Here is a 19,510-nt window from a genome sequence, read left to right as displayed (position 1 = left end):
TCTCCCTCCCCCAGGGCTGGGGCCACCTGCTTTCTCACAAGCTCCTGTGAACTATGAGTGATGTGTTGAAACAACCCTTTTTAATCTAGGTTGCGTGAAGCTTTCTCTATACAGAGTCAGATTGAGAAAGACCAGAAAATGAATGCTGCTAGTAAATGAATATTAGCAAAGAGAAACATCAAAAATGACTGGAGAAACCCTTGCAGTGAAAGATTAAAGTCTTTGTTAGAATTCATTATACATGTAGGCTAATAGCACAGGTTTCACAAGTGTCTGTAATAGATTGTCTTCCTTTGCGCAAATGTATTTCCCAGTTTCACTCTCTCCTGAGCTGAGTGTGAAGTTCAGAGGGGGAGAGAGAGAGGGAGAGCCCCTTATGCTTCAGCCCAAGATCCAGGGATCCTTAACAAACAGTTGCAAGGTCTGCAAGGGAGCCTGCTTGGCTCTTCCACAGAAGAGAACTTGAAATGTTTTGGGCAGTGATGAGTCTTGGTCAAGGACTAAGCAGAAACTCAATGAGACAGCAATTCATATAGATTACAACAAAATACACATTCCATTCCATCCATAATTTTCAGGAAAAAAAGGTGAAGTTACCCTAATTTTTAATGCAAACTGGGGACTTGCAATTCCCATTAGAGCCAGTAGATTCTCCACTCTTTCTGATAATGTGTTCAAAATTAAATCCCTGAAATCTCTTGCCTAAGCGGCATTAATCATGTTAGATCTTAGCCATCAATCATCAATTGGTTTTTATGAATGATTAGGTAAACAAAATAGAACAGAATGTCTTAGAGTTGCTGGTACAGACTGTGGGCTAAAAACACATACTCTCCCCATCTCCTCTTTGGCTACAAGGGAGTAATATTGGTGAATATCACAAGGTGGGATATGATTTGCTAACAGTACCTGTCCATATTTTATATTAAGCACCTGTTAGTATTTAAATATCTCATTTCAAAGTATCCAAAACTTTGTCCAAGTTAGATCTCAGACATATTTCACAGACATGGAGAAACTGAAGGAAATAGCATTAAATTGGCAACCCCCAAAACATTGGCAAGTACAATGATGAACAAAATGCCAAAAAAATTGCTTATCTTGTTCCAGGATCTGCTCATATGCTAGCCTCCATCTGGGTTCCTGATATTTTTTCAACTCCCATACCTTCAGAAGGTGTACAAAGAAGATCTTTACATAATGAAGTGGTTTTTATAGCAAGCTAAAACCATGCTGAGGAGATTAAATGTTGAAAGCTATTTTTAGCCAAACTAATGGTATCAATTTCACTAATAACATAAAGCTGCAGGTGTCTCCTAAAGTAAGAAGTAAGACGATGGAACACCTAACACGACAACAGGCTACTGACTACAGAAAAGTAGCAGTTCCAAATTACATTAAATCAGGCAATTCTGCCCAACACTCCCCCTGGTGGTTTTGCCCACAGAGATGAGCATGAAGTCGCACACATGCAAAATCCTCCAGCCTAGTGACTAAACGTCCCGTTAATAGGATTAAGTCCCTTCTCATCAGATAAGTAGAACATGGCAAAATCCCTGACACTCCCAGAAATAAGTTCAGAACACAGCCCAGCCCCTTCCTGAAGCAGGGAGCGATTTTGCAGAAGAGGTGCAAAATATTAATGGTAAATATACTTTTTTACTTTTCTTTGGTTGTATGTTTGTATTTCTTTGCAGTTAATTGGTCTTTTGCTGTAAATGTGAAGGTACAATATGCAAGTAACTGTAGAAGCAAATCCAGGCTGTAAACAAATCTAGGCTTTTAATTTACATATGCTCTTGTGGCTGATAATTGCATCTCCAAGAAGGCTATATTGGCTAACTACAAGGCATCTGAATACTGTGTTCACTTAATCAGATGAGAACCATAAAGTGAAGTTGCACGGTTTCTGAAAAATGAACCTTTTGGCTCTGCTCTTAGGAGGGAAATAAAGCAAATGGCATTTCTTTCCCTTATTTTGGAGGTATTTCTTTCATTTGCTGATCTGTTTGTTTGCAAAATGGATCTAATTGCTGATTTTTTGGCACACCTATTGTGGAGTCTCTTGTATTAAGTCTTATTCTGAAGGACACTGAAAGGAATTGCATGTTTACAAGAAAGGGAACAACATTCCAGAAACTTCCCTCTTTAAAACTGGCAATAATGTTTAGCATGGATGTATTTAAAATATGAACTAAGGACATGATATGAGATCAGCAATTGGTGTGTTTCACAAAGTAGAAAAGGGACAGACTGAACAGCATAAGCTTTTGATTTTATAGATACACGTCCTGATTCTGTTAACCACTGTGCAAACTCAGTGGAACTCATCTAATTAAGCTAAATAGATAATTACAAAGGAGGTCAAGCTTCTCACTCATGTATTTTCACCAAGAGTAGCACCTAGGCGCATGCTATACATATCAGAAACCATTGTTAGAGACAAAATTGACGGGATCTTGTGAGATACGTAGTATGATAGTTAGCATTTATATTACTGAGTATACCTAGACATCTGAGCTTCCTGACAATGTTTACATGTAACTGCACCGAACTTTTCCTTGAACAGAAAGAACATGAAGTCCTCCTGGATATTTCTGATCCATGTGCTGTGTCTGAGTGGCCACCAGTGCGCACCGACGAAGCAGGAGGAGATGAATCTCCGGGACAACCTCAAGCGTACGTAAGCTTTTCCTGCCAGGGTGGGCTGGAAGGCCCCGGGCCCAGGGGTCTCCAGCTGGGTAGGGCATCTTGACTTCCACACTCACTGCCATCAACAAGTTCCACTTGCATGTCTTGAGCTTAGAAACCAGAATAAAGTCGATTGCATGCCTACACACACAGAATAGGAAGATAAGAACAAGCAGGATGAGAAAGCAAAGGGATTAACAGATAAGCATCACCTGCCAAAAGAAAAAAGTATTTACAGGATTTTTATAGGTTATTTGGTTCCTTGTAGATCATCAGAATAGAAACCAAACCCAAAATTCAGTTCAACAGATTTTGAACTATTTTGTTTGTTCAAATGATCTTTGAAAATATTTCCTCTACACTTACATACTTCACTGAAAAAGGTGGTTTTTACAAACAACTGAAAAAAATTACTTAATTTAGAAAATAGCAGCTATTCTGCCACACATACATACACACACACACACACACATACACACACACACACACACACTTCTAAGTATGGATTTATTTTGTGGAGAGAAAAAGGATCAGCCATGAAACAATCCTGTGCTTCAGTCTATGTTGACAGGATTTCTGTAATAAACAAACAAAAAGTTAGGGGTGAGGAAGAAAGATATAAAGGAAGAAGTGATCAATGTGTTTTTGGCAGTCTCAAGGTGATATGGTTTTGCTTGTTTTCTATAGTTTCAGCGATAGTCAGGGTACTTCTACAAAGAAAACAAATATAGATACAAATACAGACAGGCAATCATGCAGAGCTTCAGGGTGCAACACATGGGCCAGCCCAGGTTTTCACCAAAACTCTATGCTCATTACTTCACAGGAAGTTTAGGAATTGTATTTTTATGAAACAGGTTGAAGGCATTTGTATTCTAAATTTCAAAATGTAGAGGGAAGCTGTCACAGGCTTCTACAAAATCAAAGATAAATATACAGGTTATGTCGTTAGAAAACTGATGACTGATCCTTGGATATATTCAAAACCCAGGGCGATGTCCTGTGCAACCTGATGCAGTTGACCATGCTTTGAGTGAGGGGAAGGGAGCAGACTCAATGATCTCCAAAGGTACCAGCCCCAATTGTTCTGGGATTCAGTATTCAGCAGTGGGACAGTTGAATATATCTTTTGAGTTACATACAGCTGATCCTTGCAAAAGCTCTGGGCCAGATTCTTCTCTGATGGAAATTGTCTTGGCTGAGCGTCACCCAGCATTCGCTATCTCAGATTTGGCTCTGCCACTGTAGGGAAACACAGAGCTATTTCATTCTCCATCATCAGTGCATGACAATTTGCAATAGTGTTAAAATCTGATTAAGTCACTGTATAATTTGGCTTTTTTTAGAATTATCTGAAGTTGGAGAGAAGTATGTAGATGAAGAGGTAAAGAAAGCTTTGATTGGTATTAAGCAGATGAAAATTATGATGGAAAGAAATGAAGATAAGCACATAGATCTGATGAAAACCTTGAAGAAGAGCAGTGAAGAAAAACAGGTAACATAAATGCATTTGTGGGGGTTTTATGTTTATTCTGGGAAGAATGTAAACCAAACTCTATGTACAAAACAAGCAGTGTATATCTTTTCATGCAGTCACAGGATTGAGGCACAATCTGCTTTTGCCCCTTTGTCTCACTAGCAGAGGAAAATTGCACATACTGCTTGTTTATAAAAACCCCTTCTTCACTGAATTCACACCAAGGCAACTGCAGGCCACTGTAGAACAGTGTTCTGTGCAGAAGGTCCAGCAGCTCTGCCCTCCATGTCTCTATACTCCTGGGGCCACAAGAGGTTCTCCAGCTTGCTTTGCAAACTTCAGACCTGCAGGAGAGTATCAAAGCCACAAATGATAATGTGCTCTAAAGAAAGTACAGTGAATCAGGGAAATTTCCAATGTCTTAGTGCAATGCCTAGGCTCAGAGCCATGTGCTCAGATGATCTGAAGAAACAGAGATTTACTCTACATTTAAAAAATACCATAAATATCCTAACTTTGTTTCAACAAAGTTGAAGGAAAATTCCCTCCTGGCCCAACATCTGGTAGTTAAACTAAAAAAGTACCTGATAGCTTTCTGACATCTTAAGGAACACCAGTGCACTCCCACAGTCAACACTCTTGTTAGATCTTACTGGATGATTTCATTTACACAGGACTCAAATCCACAGTGAGAGTTCATAAAACACTGAATAAATGTATTAGAAAGATCAGAAAATAACTGAACATAGATTATGAAAACTGCCGTTATTTTCTCCATCAAGCACATTCTGACGGAAGTTTTCTTTTATGTGAGTCTCTTCCCTATTGGAATGCTGACAAAAAGGAATAAGCCCCATCAATTAAAAGGTTTCTGTCATACTTAGAGATAACTTGGAACATTGTTTGGAAACAAAAACTATTGAAATATGTTGCAACTGGAGAGAGAAAATAATGATGTGTAATCCACTTTATTAATTTTGAATAGAAAGAAATTTTCGCTTTCCATTGTCAAGTCTATTCCAAAAATGCTGCTTCTGATCTGCTCAGCTTCATGCCCTAACTGATGAAGCAAATAGAAACAGCATTGTGAAATGCATTTTGTTGCCCTTCAGTATGGAAGGAGTGCCTCACACTTCCACAAGAGCAGGAAAAAATCCACTTACTACAGCCTTTTGATTAGTACACTCACAAACAGCAGAGATGCTACACTTTTAAATATTTCTGCATTAGACAGACTTTATGGCAAGGACCTACCCTCATGAAATATCAATCCCTTAAAGGTAGAGAAAGGCAACAGAAAAGGACTATTTGTGGGACAGATGAATACTGTTCAGATGATATGGAGCAAAAATAACACGAGTTGAACACATGACCATGGGGGAGGCTGAATTCTTATACAGAATGATGTGTGAGTTTTTTTCTTAACATCAAAAATCCTGGTAGTCTGTAGAGATCCATTTGTTTCTGTAGGCTGTGTGCCCTGAGAGAACAACATCAGAAAAATCCTATAAAGAAAAGGTTTTCAATTTTCAGTTCCCTCCATATGTGATTGCAGCTGAGAAGGCAACCTAGTCTAGTGGTTAGGGATTAGCAAAAAAAGGAGCCATAAATAGGCAAAATGAGTGATGAACACTGGGTTAGGTACTTAGAATGCTAATCTGAAAATTGCCCTCAACTGAATCTTTTTCCTTACTTAGCAAGCCTTGAGACTCATGGATGAAGTAAAGGCAAGACTGGAAGAAGAGGAAAGACAATGTCAAGTATCCTTGAAAAATCTATGGGATGAATGTGAATCATGTTTAGAAAGTACCTGCATGAGATATTATACAACTTGCAAACATGGTGTGTCAACCTTTAAGAGAAAGGTAGGAGGAAACTTTGCATCTGGAGAACACTCTTGAGTTCATCCAAAGAGACAGCACATCTTATTTTCTCAATACTTAGGTCTGCCAGTTATATCAGCTTACTAAAATTAATTTCATTTGGAGAGTCTGGAAATATGAAGTTATATGGTAGAGATTACATGTGATTATGGTCATAGAATGCTGAGCCAAAATGAGTTCAGTTGCACCCTGGCAAGATTCCATGGAAACTGATGACTCCCCTGGCTCCAACAGACTCATTCCAGATATAAAATGTTTTCTCTCACAGTGGGACTTGCACTAAGATGCTCGATAACTGTTTGTGAAAAATATCACATAGATTCTTTATGGTCTGTCTGAAAATCAGCAAAGTTAAAAGTGTAGATGTAGTTAGCAAAATTACATGGGGGAAAAAATCACCTAATTATTACATCATTCTTTCCTATATTTATCTTAAATAAATTCCTTAAGTAACAAACAAAACTTTAAAAGGCTTAACCTCTTATAATAAAGGAATCTGTCAACAAAGGAGATTCCCCTAATTCTACTAGAAAGAAAATCTGGTTTCCTGTCTGGGCCCTTTATTACTACAAAATTTAACAATTGTAATCACATTTCTTTGTTTGGGCATACGTTTTAAGTGCAACAAACTTCTGAAGCAAAACTGTAATTGCTGCTACTAAAATGTCAGCCAGATTCTCTTGCTTTCACCCCTCCCATGCACTGAAAAATACAATAACTTAAACATTAAATGTGGTGTTTCAGGCAGGGTTTAGAGCACAGGTGTTTAATATTTGTGCATATTCTTAAAATAATTCAGGTTAAAATGTGGGAGATATTAAATTTAAAACTATTTGTGATACTTTTAGCTTTTTAGGTATCACTCATGTGTAGCTCATATAAATGTTTTGGATTTTCAAGAGTCTGTAGATGCTGCAATTACTGCAGTAAAAGTTATATACTGCATTGTCCCCATCTTTGACCCTCTTGGTAATGTCCCCCATCAGTTATTTGGTTTACTTGAAGCACTCAAAGTAAGAGCTGTGTTATGACCAAAGTTATCAAAAAAAAAAAAAAAAGAAAGAAAAGAAAAGATGATAGCTGTAGCTGAGGACACACAGACAGCAGGAGCAATGCTGGCTTAGGCTGCTCCTGCAGTGCTGTTTCACACTTCACCTACCCTCTAAGCTGCACTAGTGGTCAGATCAAGCTGATTATTTGTTTTTTGTTTTTGTGTTTTTTTTAAATTAATATATTTAACTGTCTTTATCTATATGCATAACTGTCTATAGATATCTATCTATATCCATATATGTGTGTTTTAGCAAGGTGCTTCTTAACCCTTGCCCATTTTCTAATGCCATGGAGTGTAGCTCAAAAAGCCATTCCATTGGCTCAGGCCAAAGTAGTGCATCAGAGTGGGGAGCAGGGAACCAGTGGCCGAGACCCAGGAACTGGAACTCTGTGATAGCAGAATTGACACCTGGCCTCTTACATGATAAAACCATGGACTCAGAGCCACTGCTTTATTGATTTTTCTGGTTTCCATCCACACAAGGACATGAGGATTTGCCCGGGGGTGAGACAGGGCAGGCTTTTTACAAATCAAGGTGAGAACAATCACCTTCTGCTCGCTACACCGCACATAAGCAGACAGAAATGCATCTCACATCTTTACAACATAAAGTCCAAGCTGTCTGTTGGAAGAAACTCAAATGCTGACAATAACTTTGAGCCCCCACAGATTAAAGGGCAACTGGCAGGATTTTTACTCCAGATCTGATTTGGAACTAATGATTTAGATTGAACACACTTCTCCTCTTTGGGGTCTAGTGTCTTAAATTATTTCAGAGAATATGCTGTGTTGGCAGGTATTAAGAGGGCATTGTTTCTTTGAGTATTTGAAAGACAAAAATTAGAGACACTTACCTGAGAGATGAGAAATTGATAACTTGTCTGCCTCCTCATCTCTCTCCTTCTTATACACAGGTTGAAGATTTTTTGAGGAAAATACCTCCACTCATATTTACTTTTCATGAGGAGCAAGGAAGAGACATCCAGAATAATGAAAAGCCTGAGAAAGAGGATACCCAGCTAGTAAAGATGGAAGATTTATTTAGCCAGCTATTATCCGATGTGGGCTTAATATTTGACAGAAGTTTCATTTTTTTCAAGCACATGCAAAAAGAATTTGACCAGTCTTTTCAGACTTATTTCATGTCTGACCTGGAGCTGAGTGAGTCCCCCAGTATGCCAGCTTTACCTGAGGTCCCCACCAGAACTGAAGGCTCCCAGAGAGGCTGGGGCATGCCTGGCTTCTTACAGATAGTTTTTGATTTCAGTAGGACAGTGTTCGAAGGTGTCAGCGAGGTGATCACCGACGTGTTTGATGAATACAGAGATTACAGAAGAGATGTGCCAGAACAAATCAAAGGCAAGTGTTAGAAGATGAAAATTGACTGCACTGTCAATGACATCAACTCCCTTGGGATGGCTAAACTACAGCGAATCATGCAGTTTCCAGTATGAGTGTGAGATACATAAGGAAACTCTGGAGGCTATGGGTCAAGGATAGCTATCAGATAAATGAACAAATAGAAGTCACCTAGAAATCTCAGAGAAATGTTGCAGGGGGACTTAGGGGTCCTATGCAGCCTGATTTTCATGGCAATTCTCAAAGCATTTGCAGGAGCTCCTCAGGAGCATTTAAATTCAGGGTGGATGCAGGTTTTCATAAGGCTGACTGACAGATTTAATCTCAGCATTTGTCAAGATATGATTTGTATAATCTCTTATTGACATGGTCACCAATTCTAAAAAATTAGGGTAATTCTGTGAGATGTCAAGGCATATCCCTGCCCTTGCCAAATGATGCTAACTTCAGCTTGACAGCTGCAAGTGCTGTTTCAGGCTACAACAGCAATGTAATCTGACAATCAAATACCAGCTAATCAAAGACTAGCCATCAGGTTTTCCAGTGACCAGAAAATTCTGGGCATACCATTGGTGATGACACTCAGTGAAGGAAAAGGATCATGGCTGACTTTTAGAATACAAATAAGCCTCATATTTGACAATTGCAAACAGGACAAATACATGCTGGTCCTTGTCTACAGGGAAATCAAAGTGAGCACATGCCATAACTCTGAGTGGCAGGTGACATAAACATTACATGATCATCAGGAAATACAAAGTTAAGTGACTCTTGAACAGTGTTTTTAAATTTAATTTTAAATTTAAATTTTTCTCTATATCATAAGCCCTGCTACCTCAGAAACAGTCTTGGTACTGTGTTCTCATGTAACTGTATGTGATTATGAAACATCTTGACTTCTAAGGGTCAAAAAGATATTACCAGAACTCACATGTTGTAGAAATAATGTGTAATAGTATTAGCAATTTTTGGTTATGTCTGAGGAATACACTCCTAAGTCTTTATAAAGGAATATACTAAAGCTTGAATTCCCTGAAAGAAAATATTATTTGAATCTTCTCTTGACTTCTACTTTTTAATAATTTATTCCTTTTCCTTTTTTTGGGGCGGAGGGGAAGTGGAGGGGTAGGGAAGGGGATTTATGCAAAATACTTTGGGTTAAGGACAAGAAATTATATTCTAGCACTCAGGCTCGGTAATGAATGCATACTTATAAAGACACTAAGTTTAACAGCAGTCTAAAAATATTATGACTTCATTCTAGATCCTGAAAGAAGTGGCATGTTTTCAAAAATTGTGTCAGGGCGCCAGAGACTTCAGTGCAGGGAGCTCCGGGAGAACTCCTCTGGATGCCCGCAGTTCCATGAGAGATGCCAGAAATGTCAAGACAATCTTTTGCATGGTAAATAACTATTTTCCTTTTTTTTTTTTTTTCTCTGTAATGCATTGATTACTGGTTTATAGATTTTGAGGTTTTAATTTTCTACTGGAATTAACATTTAACATAGTCACTGAGTTTATACTGTAACCACGGCTACAGTAACCATTCCTCCTCATTCCAGATGATTTAATTAGCTTTCCCCACTGTCTCCACAGAGTGTCAGTATAGCTCAGTTCTTAACATACCGCTGGTGATCCAGAGACGTCCCACAGCCTGTAACAAAGTATATCAGTATTTTGTTAGAGCTGCAATCCTGCAGAGAAGCAAGATGTCAGGCAGCAGTCTATCCTGCCTGGGTGCAGCAGTGCTGAGCAGAAAGTGAGGAGAAGCTCAAACTCCTGACAGTCGCTTCTCCTGCTGACAAGCAGGTGTAACCTCAGGTATCATTCAGCTCCTCGCAATGAAAGCAAGTGCTGAAGAGCCTGTAATTACTTTTTGTTGAACCCTGTCTGCAGCTAGAACTGACATGAAGGACAAAAAAGGGACTTCATGGCAGTATATAAGGAGATGGCAGAGCTCTGTCGGCACCATCCATGGGCACCTGAAATACCTTCAGACTGATCCCCTAGAACTGCCAGTCAGGACTCCCACTGCAGCATAACATACCTGTCTTTCCAGAATTATTTTGATCTTAAAATCTAAGAGCATTTAAGCATTAAACCTAATGCTTAAACGTAAATGTCTTCAGAATATTTCCAGTGGGGCAAACATTAATGAACAATGAAACACTTTTAAAAGAATATCTGACCACTTATCTTTTTATCTACACCCATGTATTAAAGATACCAGTTTGTTACTGTACCATCAGCTTGAAGGTGCCCCTTGATAATCCAATTTGACAGAACAGAAACTGAATTTTTACAGAGAAATTATTGCATAGAAAATTTTCTTGTTTAAATCCATATTTTAGTAAAGAAAATACCAGCAATCTTCAGTTCTGAATTTGTGGCAGACGGTGCTAGTGTACTATCTAGCTATTGTAAGATAAATATTAGGTCTTAACACTCAACAAGAATACAGGCTTTCTTGTTATAACCTCTATCATAGAATCATATAATAATTTTGGGGTTAAAGGGACCTTGGTCTAGATGACCAACGCCCCAGAAATCAGCAGGGACATCTTCATCTAGATCATGTTGCTCAGAGCCCCACACAATCTGACCTTGAATGTTTCTAGGGATGGGACATCCACCTGCTCTCTGGGCAACTTGTTCCAGTGTTTCCCCACACTTATTGTAAGAACTTCTTGCTTACATATCATTTAAATCCACCCTCTTTCAATTCAAAATGATTACCTCTTGTCCCCATCTTTCTTACAGGCACCCATCAGTAGCTGATGGTCACAGATTTTATTCAAAGGCCACAATAAGTGTCCCCAGAGTCTTCTCTTCTCCAGGCTGAATAACGCCAGCTCTCTCGGCCTATCCTAACAAATAGGAGAGGTGCTCCCAGCCTCTAACAGTTTTCATGGCTCTCCTCTGGACTTGCTCCAACAGGTCCATGCCATTCTGTGCTGAGGAGTTGTTGTGGTTTGACAATGGCCCAATGCCAGGCATCCACGAGAGTCGCTCGCTCACCCTCCCCTGCCATGGATGGGCAAAGGAGGAAAAAGAAAATTAATGAAGGTTTCATGAGTGAGATAAGGACTGGGAGAAATATTTAAAGGCCAAAAAAGGCTCAAATTTTGTTGCAAAGTGAAATTTATTACTAACAGAATCAGAGGAGGGTAATGAGAAGTAAAATAAGCCCTTAAAACATCTCCCCCCAGCCCCTCCCTCCTTTCCACCAACAGTGCAGGCCATGGGGGTTTGGCTAGTTCATCACTGAGATTTTCCTTCTGCTCTGGGAGAGGAGTCCTTCCCCTGTGAGGCCGTGGGGTCCCTCCCATGGCAGACAGGTTCTCCATTAAATTCTCTGGTGTGGGTCCACTCTCATGAGCAGCAGCCATACTGCACCTGCTGCAGTGTGAACTCCTCCCATGGGCAGACAATCCTCCCAAAACTGCTGTGGCTTGGCTCTCTTCCCACGGGGTGCAGTCCTCCAAGGACAGGCTGCTCCAGACTGGGAGCAGGGGCCTTCTCTCTCCACCAGGTCTCCCACTGGATCACAGCCTCCTCCAGGCATCCACCTGCTCCAGCATGGGCACCGTCCCCCACGGGCTCTGGGTGGATCCCTGTATCCCCCATGGATCCTCATGGGCTGTGGATGGATCTCTGCATCCCCCATGGATCCCCATGGGCTGTGGATGGATCTCTGTATCCCCTGTGGATCCCCATGGGCTGTGGATGGATCTCTGCATCCCCCATGGATCCCCATGGGCTGTAGGTGGATCTCTGTATCCCCCATGGATCCCCACAGGCTCTGGGTGGATCTCTGCATCCCCCATGGATCCCCATGGGCTGTGGATGGATCTCTGCATCCCCTGTGGATCCCCATGGTCTGTGGGAGGATCTCTGCATCCCCCGTGGATCCCCATGGGCTGTGGTGGATCTCTGCATCCCCCATGGATCCCCATGGGCTTTGGGTGGATCTCTGTATCCCCCGTGGATCCCCAAGGGCTGAGGGTGGATCTCTGCATCCCCCATGGATCCCCACAGGCTGTGGGAGGATCTCTGCATCCCCCATGGATCCCCAAGGCTGCAGGGGCACAGCTGCTTACCTTGGTCTCACCACAGCCTGCAAAGGAATCTCAGTTCCAGCGCCTGGAGCACCTTCTCCCCCTCCTTCTCCACCGACCTGGGTGTCTCCATGTTGTTTCCTTCACATGTTCTCACCTCCTCCTCTTCTCTGACTAGAAGGAAAATCCCGTGAGTTTGTTTTTATTTTCTTCTTAAATATGTCATCACAGAGGCATTAACAACCTCTCTTGTTGGTCCAGTTATGGCCATCTTCAGAGCCATCAACTCTGGATCTGCCAGACATGGTGGGAAGCTTCCAGCACCTTCTCACAGGAGCCATCTTTGTGGCCCCCCTGCTACCTAAAACCAGGCTGTGCCAAACCAATACAGGGATCCACACCTGGATGAAGTACTTCAGGGGTCTTATGAGAGAAGAGTAGGGGGGCAAAATCACCTCCCTCAACCCGCTGACCATGATTCTTTTGATGCAGCCCAGGATGTGTTTGGCTTTCTGGGCTGTGAGCACACATGGCCAGTTCATATCCAGCTTCTCATCCACCAGCACCCCCCAAAGTCTTTCTTGGCAGGGCTGCTCTCAATCTGTTCATCTTCCATCATAGGAAGCCACTGACTTGTCAGGCAGGACTTGCCCTTGGTGAAGCTCTGCTGGCTGTTCCAAATCACCTCCCTATCTTCCATGAGCCTTAGCAGAGCTTCTTGAGGATCTGCTCCACAATCTTTTCAGGCACAGAGTGAGGCTGATGGAGTGGTAGTCCTCAGGGTCCTTCTTACAACCCTTTTTCAAAAAATCAGTGAAATATTTCCATTTTCCTAGTCACCAGAGACTTCACCGCTCTTCCATGACTTTTCAAATATCATGGAGAGTGGCTACATCAACCAATTCCCTCTGGACTCATCAGGTCCCACAGACTTAGATAGGTTAAGGTTCCTCATGTGGACTTAACCATCTCTTACAGTGGAAGGAACTTTGCTCCCTCAGCCCCTGCCTTGCAGTCTATATACCTGGGATAGATTCATAATGGAATATGAGCCAATAAAAGAACCCATCACATATAAGAAGACTATGAAGTTGCTATATGTAAAATTTACCAGATCTTATTTAGCATTAACAAAAAACCTATTGTCATGAAATATTATATAAACCTTATGTATTATATGATATAAACTTGATAAAAGACTTTAATACAACAAATGGCATAATGCATTCATTTAGTCATTGAGTCTAAACTAAATCTACCATAATCAGTAAGCAAAAATTATTCTCCCTTTTTTTCAGCATTATTTAAAGACCCATCCAAACCACGCCTCCTCCCTAGGCTTTTTTTACAGTTTTCATTTCATCAGACAGAAAAGATGAAGAACAAGACATAACACTGTCTTTTCTAACAGATTGCCCAAACGTTCCTGAGCTGCACATAAAGTTTGATGAAGCCTTTAAGCTGGTTAATCTCTCAGGGGAACAGTACGAGCAGATTCTCCAGGTGGTTCGGCATCACACGGAGGACACTTCCTACTTGCTGAACAAAATGAAAGAAAGGTTTGGGTGGGTATCTGAGTTATCCAACATGACCATTGGACCAGAAAACATTTTCAACGTAGTAAAGGTAAGGGTTGTCTTCTGAAGGGAGCTATTGCTGCCTTTAAACTGCATTTTGCTCATGTTTATGTTCCTGGGGGCTGTGGATGTTGATACATATGCAATGTTTGGCTTTACAACATGACTTTCCTACTCATCTTGAATTTGTGTGTGCTTGGTAATCCCTCAATGAGCTGAAACTCCTGAGATTAGAAACTATTTTCCTCTAAATCCTTTTGGTGTGATGGATGGCTGACAGGCTAACCTGAATCACTGTCTGTAAGAGTAAATTGACACTAGCAGCTTTGACTGGCCTCAGATTACCTTCACAGATAAACTGCACTGCACCGGTCACTGACACATCCACATGAGATCGATGAATGTCTAGCTGTCTGTGTCTGTACCTACATATTCCAAAGTTCAAAGAAGGCAAATGTTATACAGATTTTTGCAGTGGAAGCTGCACACGCTTGACAGCATTTGTCAATATTTCAGTAAATACATAATGATTAATTGTGTCTCACACACAAAGATACATCCAAAGTAAATTCAATCCATTTTCCTGGGCAAGGGACATATCTTTTTCTCTCTTCTAACTCAGAAATCCACTCATATATAGTGAATTACTACTATTACTACCAGAAATTTATGCAAAATGATGGTACAATCCACCAAAAAAAAGCAAAAATAGGAACAGGAGACAGGCACATTTTCCCAACTGAGTCTGAGATATCTGTTCTCGGAAAATAAAGCTACAGAACTAAGTCTGATTTAGAAAAACACACAGGAATGAATAAATTCAATCATACAAATGTTGTATTGAACTTAGTGGGACAGCTCAGAAGTTTTCATTAGGAGAACAGAAGCTCTTTATAGATGTAGCTCATGATATAAATATTAACATGCAGTTCTTTAATATGGTCTTGGCAGTGCCATGTCAGCTCTTTCCACCACCTACATAAATTCAGACACCCACTGTCTTTTCAGAAGAAAGCAATTTAAAGAAAGTAGGCAAGTCTAAAATATTCCCCTATTTAATTTTCCCCTGTTAAAGAGAGTGGGCACAGCAGGTATAAACAAAACTGAAAGCACACAGCAGTTTGTGGTGTCTAAAGCACCGATCTCTTCTAGGTGGTACCTGGGGATCCCTCCAGTAAAGATGAAACTGTGGTAGATGTGAATGTTCTGACTTCACCTACTTTCACCATTAAAGTTCCTCCCAACTTAGATCCCAAGAGTCCTGAGTTCATCGAATACATAGCTGGGAAAGCACTCCAATTGTATAAGCAGAATTTTTAAGTGGTAAGTTCATTCTTTCTGCTTTCACAGAGAACACACTTCTTCATAAGAGGTGTTTACATTGCAATAAACTTTAGTTGAAACAAGATTCATTCATGGTGTATACAAGACTGCCTTCTCAGAAAGAACACATTGAGAAAAATACAACCATTATGGAAAACACAAACAAACACTCAATGTTCTTGCCTGCAAGACACAGACACGATGATATTACATGATTTGACTTATATATCTGTGAAACCCCCAATCTTTAAGTAACAGCTGGGATGAGGTAATGTGATAATAAATATTTCTTCACAAAAGAATTGCCTCACAACCACAGTCCAGTGTCTTGGCATTGAAAACCATGTCTTTGTGTTCATTCATCATGAATGGACTGGAATTACCACTATTCATTATGTTTTTTGGGTTTTTTTTAAATTTTCAGTAGTGTTTGAGAGCATGCTCATATTATTTTTGATGATAAAGGAGGGCAAAGTGAGAATCACCACCAGGACTTGGAAGGGCTGTCTTGCCATAACATTCTGCATTAGCAGCACGCTGCTCAGATTAGCAGTGTTTATTAATAGAGGCTGCAGTTGAACTTGCAGGATCATGCACAGAAAGATCCTGTTCATGGGCTTCAATCCTTTTTGCAAAAAGGACACACAAGAAGTCTCTCTCCTTGTTTAAGACATTTCAAGAAGAGGAAGGAAGAACCAGGCAGAGAGGCAGGGAGGACAAATGCTTCATATTCTCTAATCCCACAGGGACTTTCCAGGAAAGATGGAATGGCTTTAGGTGGCATCACACTACTGTGAAACTTGTAAACCACTCTTCCCTGTGTTTCCCTTCCAAGGGGACTCTGGGATGCACAGCTTTAGTGGCCTCTGTTGTGAGTGAGTTGTCTCTTCCAGGGGAACTGAGCCACAAAACACATGAGACTTTCAGGCAAATCACTGCAGTGTCCCCAGATCTCCTGAGAAGGACCAGATTTGGACATAGTTTCTCTTTAGGTCATAGCTGATTTCTCCAACTGAGCAATTGAAGCATGACCTGCACACAAAGAGAAGTCTCAGGGAAAGAGCATTCAATGTTAACAAAGTAGATGAAGAAGATTTCAGCATTTTGTATTAAATCTGCTTATTCTTTTGAGGTCAGAGGCACCCTTTTTGAGCAGATGAAAGAAATCACTCCCACCAGAGAGGCTGAGGTGGGCTGCATAATTTAGACAGAATAAACTATGTACTTTGCTTAGGTAAACATTGGTGAAATTACATGTTGATATTTATAAACATCTGAAATAAATTCTCCCACACTTTCTCTACATTTTTTCTTCAAAATTCTCTGTAATTTATATGCAGTTGTAAATATAAATGATAAATACTCTTTCAGATTATGGAATACTAATCTTCAGGACCTGATAATGGCAATAATTATTTCTGTAGTTTGATGATGATTTTTAGCCTGAATCTTAGTCTGATTTTTCCTGTGGGCATATCTTGTATACCCATTTAATACCTGGGAAAAGTAAGCAGTGTTGATTTCAAAATCACACCATTCAGTTTGCACAAGCCTTAGAGTACATGAAAATGTAATGGATAAAAAAGAGTTAAAACTATAAAAGAAAACTGAACAGATCTATAAGAACAGAAAGGGAGAGAAAAAGAAAAGTTTTTCTGTCTGGTTTTTATGTTATGCATGTTTCTATAGCAGGACACTGTACATTCCACATCTACTTACTTTTCTAACATATTTTTCTCCATTCAAAACCAAAATGTATAATCTTTCTTTTTTTTTTTCCTCCTAGGAAAGAAGTGTGAATTCTTTCTTCCTGAAATAAAGTATATGCTCCTTAGTTGAACTACCCCTATGCTCAACATAGCTAAGTGTTAAATTTCTATGGTTAAAATAGTTGCATATAAATAAAATATTGCTTAGTAAATACTGTGACATATAAGCTATCAACCAAAGACTGTAGAAATCTTTAAACTCAAACTCCAAACCAAATCTATTTCAATATTAGTTTATATAAATAAAATGTTATTTATGTTGCCAGTAAGGTAATCTTTGATAACAAGCTATGGCTCTGGTTATGCAAAGATTTAAGGACATAATCAACTGTAAGCATGTAAGTAATTTCTATTTGTATACTTACATTCAAGCACATTCTCAAGCCTTTTCAAGACTGATCCTTACAGATGTCGCACATTCAGCTAAGTCTGAATCAACCAGATTTCCATCTGCATGTAGCATATTATTTTGCAATGAAAATATTCAATTTTTCTTCCAGTTGCTTTTGATGCTTATTGTGTACATTAAATGACTTATCTGAATATGCACTAATGAGTAAGTTCTGCCTTTGGCATTTCTTACAAACAGTAGTCTGCCTCTGGAGTTTATTTCTTAATTAATTAAAAGCCTTTATCAGTAAAGAAGCTTGTTTCTCCCTAAATTATACACATCACCTTTCAATGGTATTTGTAAATTATAATAAAGGTTAAGTACTGATACATCTCTAAGCTAGAAGCAGAGCTCTAGGTGATTTGGTATCATTTGCCATGCAAAGCTTTTATAACCATTTTTTGCACACAGGTATATGCACTGTTTCCAACTGTAGCTCTGCTAAATGAAGTATGCTTATTTCAAAGTGTACAAAAACATCTTTATCAGATATGAGCAGAGAAAAACTGCTCATATCTGATACACCCTACTTACACTTTATGTTTTCCTTTACTTCTATACATACACAACAAGTACATAAATTTATATGAGAAAAAAAATTATTTTACTCTTTTAATTCATGGAAAAGATTATTTTCTGCCTGCTGCAAAGAAAGGTAGCATTTTCTAATCCACAGTCCTCTATGGTCCTTAGCTTCCATCATATATACCTGTATTTCAGGCTCCTAATCACGAGAGATTATCAGTCATAACATAACATAAACATGTCACTTGTCAGAAAGATGGTCTTTATCTCAGAGATAAGTGACTCTTAGGAAACTCTTGACTTCCAGGAGATACTAATGATTAAATATTCAGAGAAGAATCAGTGTCTTCTGACTAGCAGAGATTACACATAGAAAGCTTTCAGAGGACACCATGTTGGGAACAATTGCCATCAGACACTGGTCGGGATGCAAAATGACACTGGGACATGGGAGAAGCTGAGATGAACATGATGAGACACGATAAACTCAAGTGACGAGGAGTACCCTTAGTGAGCAGCAAATGTGCCAATAAAATATGAAGCAGGCAGCTGATGACATGACATGGCATGAAAGGAACATGGCTTTGGAAGCTCAGGTCAGGGTGACACTGCTGGACGTGGGAGGTGAGCTGTGCATGGGGCATGGCACTGCAGGGCCACCACAGCAGGGGAGACAAGGGAGGCTGGCACAGGGGCTTTGGGATATCCCAGCTGGGGGGATCCAGTGCCAGATGCGCGTGGCCTGCCAGGCCCAGCTGAAGGCCTTGGTCTTGTTCAGCTCCGAAATGGGGTGCCTGAGGCTGCAGAGAGAGGGAGAAAGATGACAATGTCAACAAGACTTTCCAGCACGGGATGAGCCTGGAGAGAGCTTATGGTGCCACTAGAGCAAAACAAAGTCACAGAATCACACAGTCAATCAAGTACAAAAAGGCTTAAGCTCATCTAAGCTCACTGGGTTCAACCTTGGACAGAACACCATCCTGTCTGCTAGAACACGGCACTACGTGCCACCACCTCTTTCCTCAACACCTCCAGGGACGGGGGCTCCACCACCCCCCAGGGCAGCCCATTCTGATATGTGATCAACCTCTCTGTGAAGGAACTCTTCCTGATATCCAACCTAAAGGAGCCGGTGTGGTTCGGGCTCGGGCACTGGCTCGGGCCAGCCCTCCCTCATGGGGGAGCAGCTCCGTGCAGGACCACAGCAGGCGGGCGGCGGCGGATACGGCTGCGCCGAGGACCCTCGGGGACTGGAAGTGGAAAGGGAGGGGGATAGGGAAGGGGGCGGCCGAAGGAGGAGGTGGCGGTGGTGCCGCTCCGCCCCGCCCGCCCCTCGGCACCGTTTGGCGGGAACTCCGAGCTTGCTTTGGCGGGAACTCCGGGCTTTGGCGGGCTCGGGAGAG

At 40.7% G+C, this 19,510-nt stretch overlaps 1 protein-coding gene and 1 long non-coding RNA gene across 2 annotated transcripts; one reads left to right on the top strand and one right to left on the bottom strand.

The window, feature by feature from the left end:
• Positions 1 to 200: 200 nt before the first annotated feature.
• Positions 201 to 9,890, bottom strand: LOC129046920 (uncharacterized). Its single transcript, XR_008508772.1, has 3 exons — positions 7,960 to 9,890; positions 4,351 to 4,512; positions 201 to 2,832 (listed from the first exon to the last, which is right to left on the bottom strand). It is a non-coding gene; the product is annotated as an uncharacterized LOC129046920 (long non-coding RNA).
• On the top strand, positions 2,577 to 17,355 carry CLUL1 (clusterin like 1). The gene is made up of 8 exons (XM_054517085.1): positions 2,577 to 2,679; positions 4,038 to 4,186; positions 5,866 to 6,033; positions 8,020 to 8,470; positions 9,729 to 9,866; positions 13,934 to 14,148; positions 15,252 to 15,422; positions 17,209 to 17,355. Exons 1-7 carry the CDS (start codon positions 2,577 to 2,579, stop codon positions 15,417 to 15,419), a joined length of 1,392 nt encoding a protein of 463 aa, XP_054373060.1. The 3' UTR covers positions 15,420 to 15,422; positions 17,209 to 17,355.
• Positions 17,356 to 19,510: the final 2,155 nt, after the last annotated feature.

This window comes from Molothrus ater, chromosome 1 (assembly GCF_012460135.2).
Source record: "Molothrus ater isolate BHLD 08-10-18 breed brown headed cowbird chromosome 1, BPBGC_Mater_1.1, whole genome shotgun sequence".
NCBI classification, from domain to species: Eukaryota; Metazoa; Chordata; class Aves; order Passeriformes; family Icteridae; genus Molothrus; species Molothrus ater.
The sequence above is the reverse complement of the archived record's forward strand: the minus strand, read 5'-3'. Positions and strand labels throughout refer to the sequence as shown.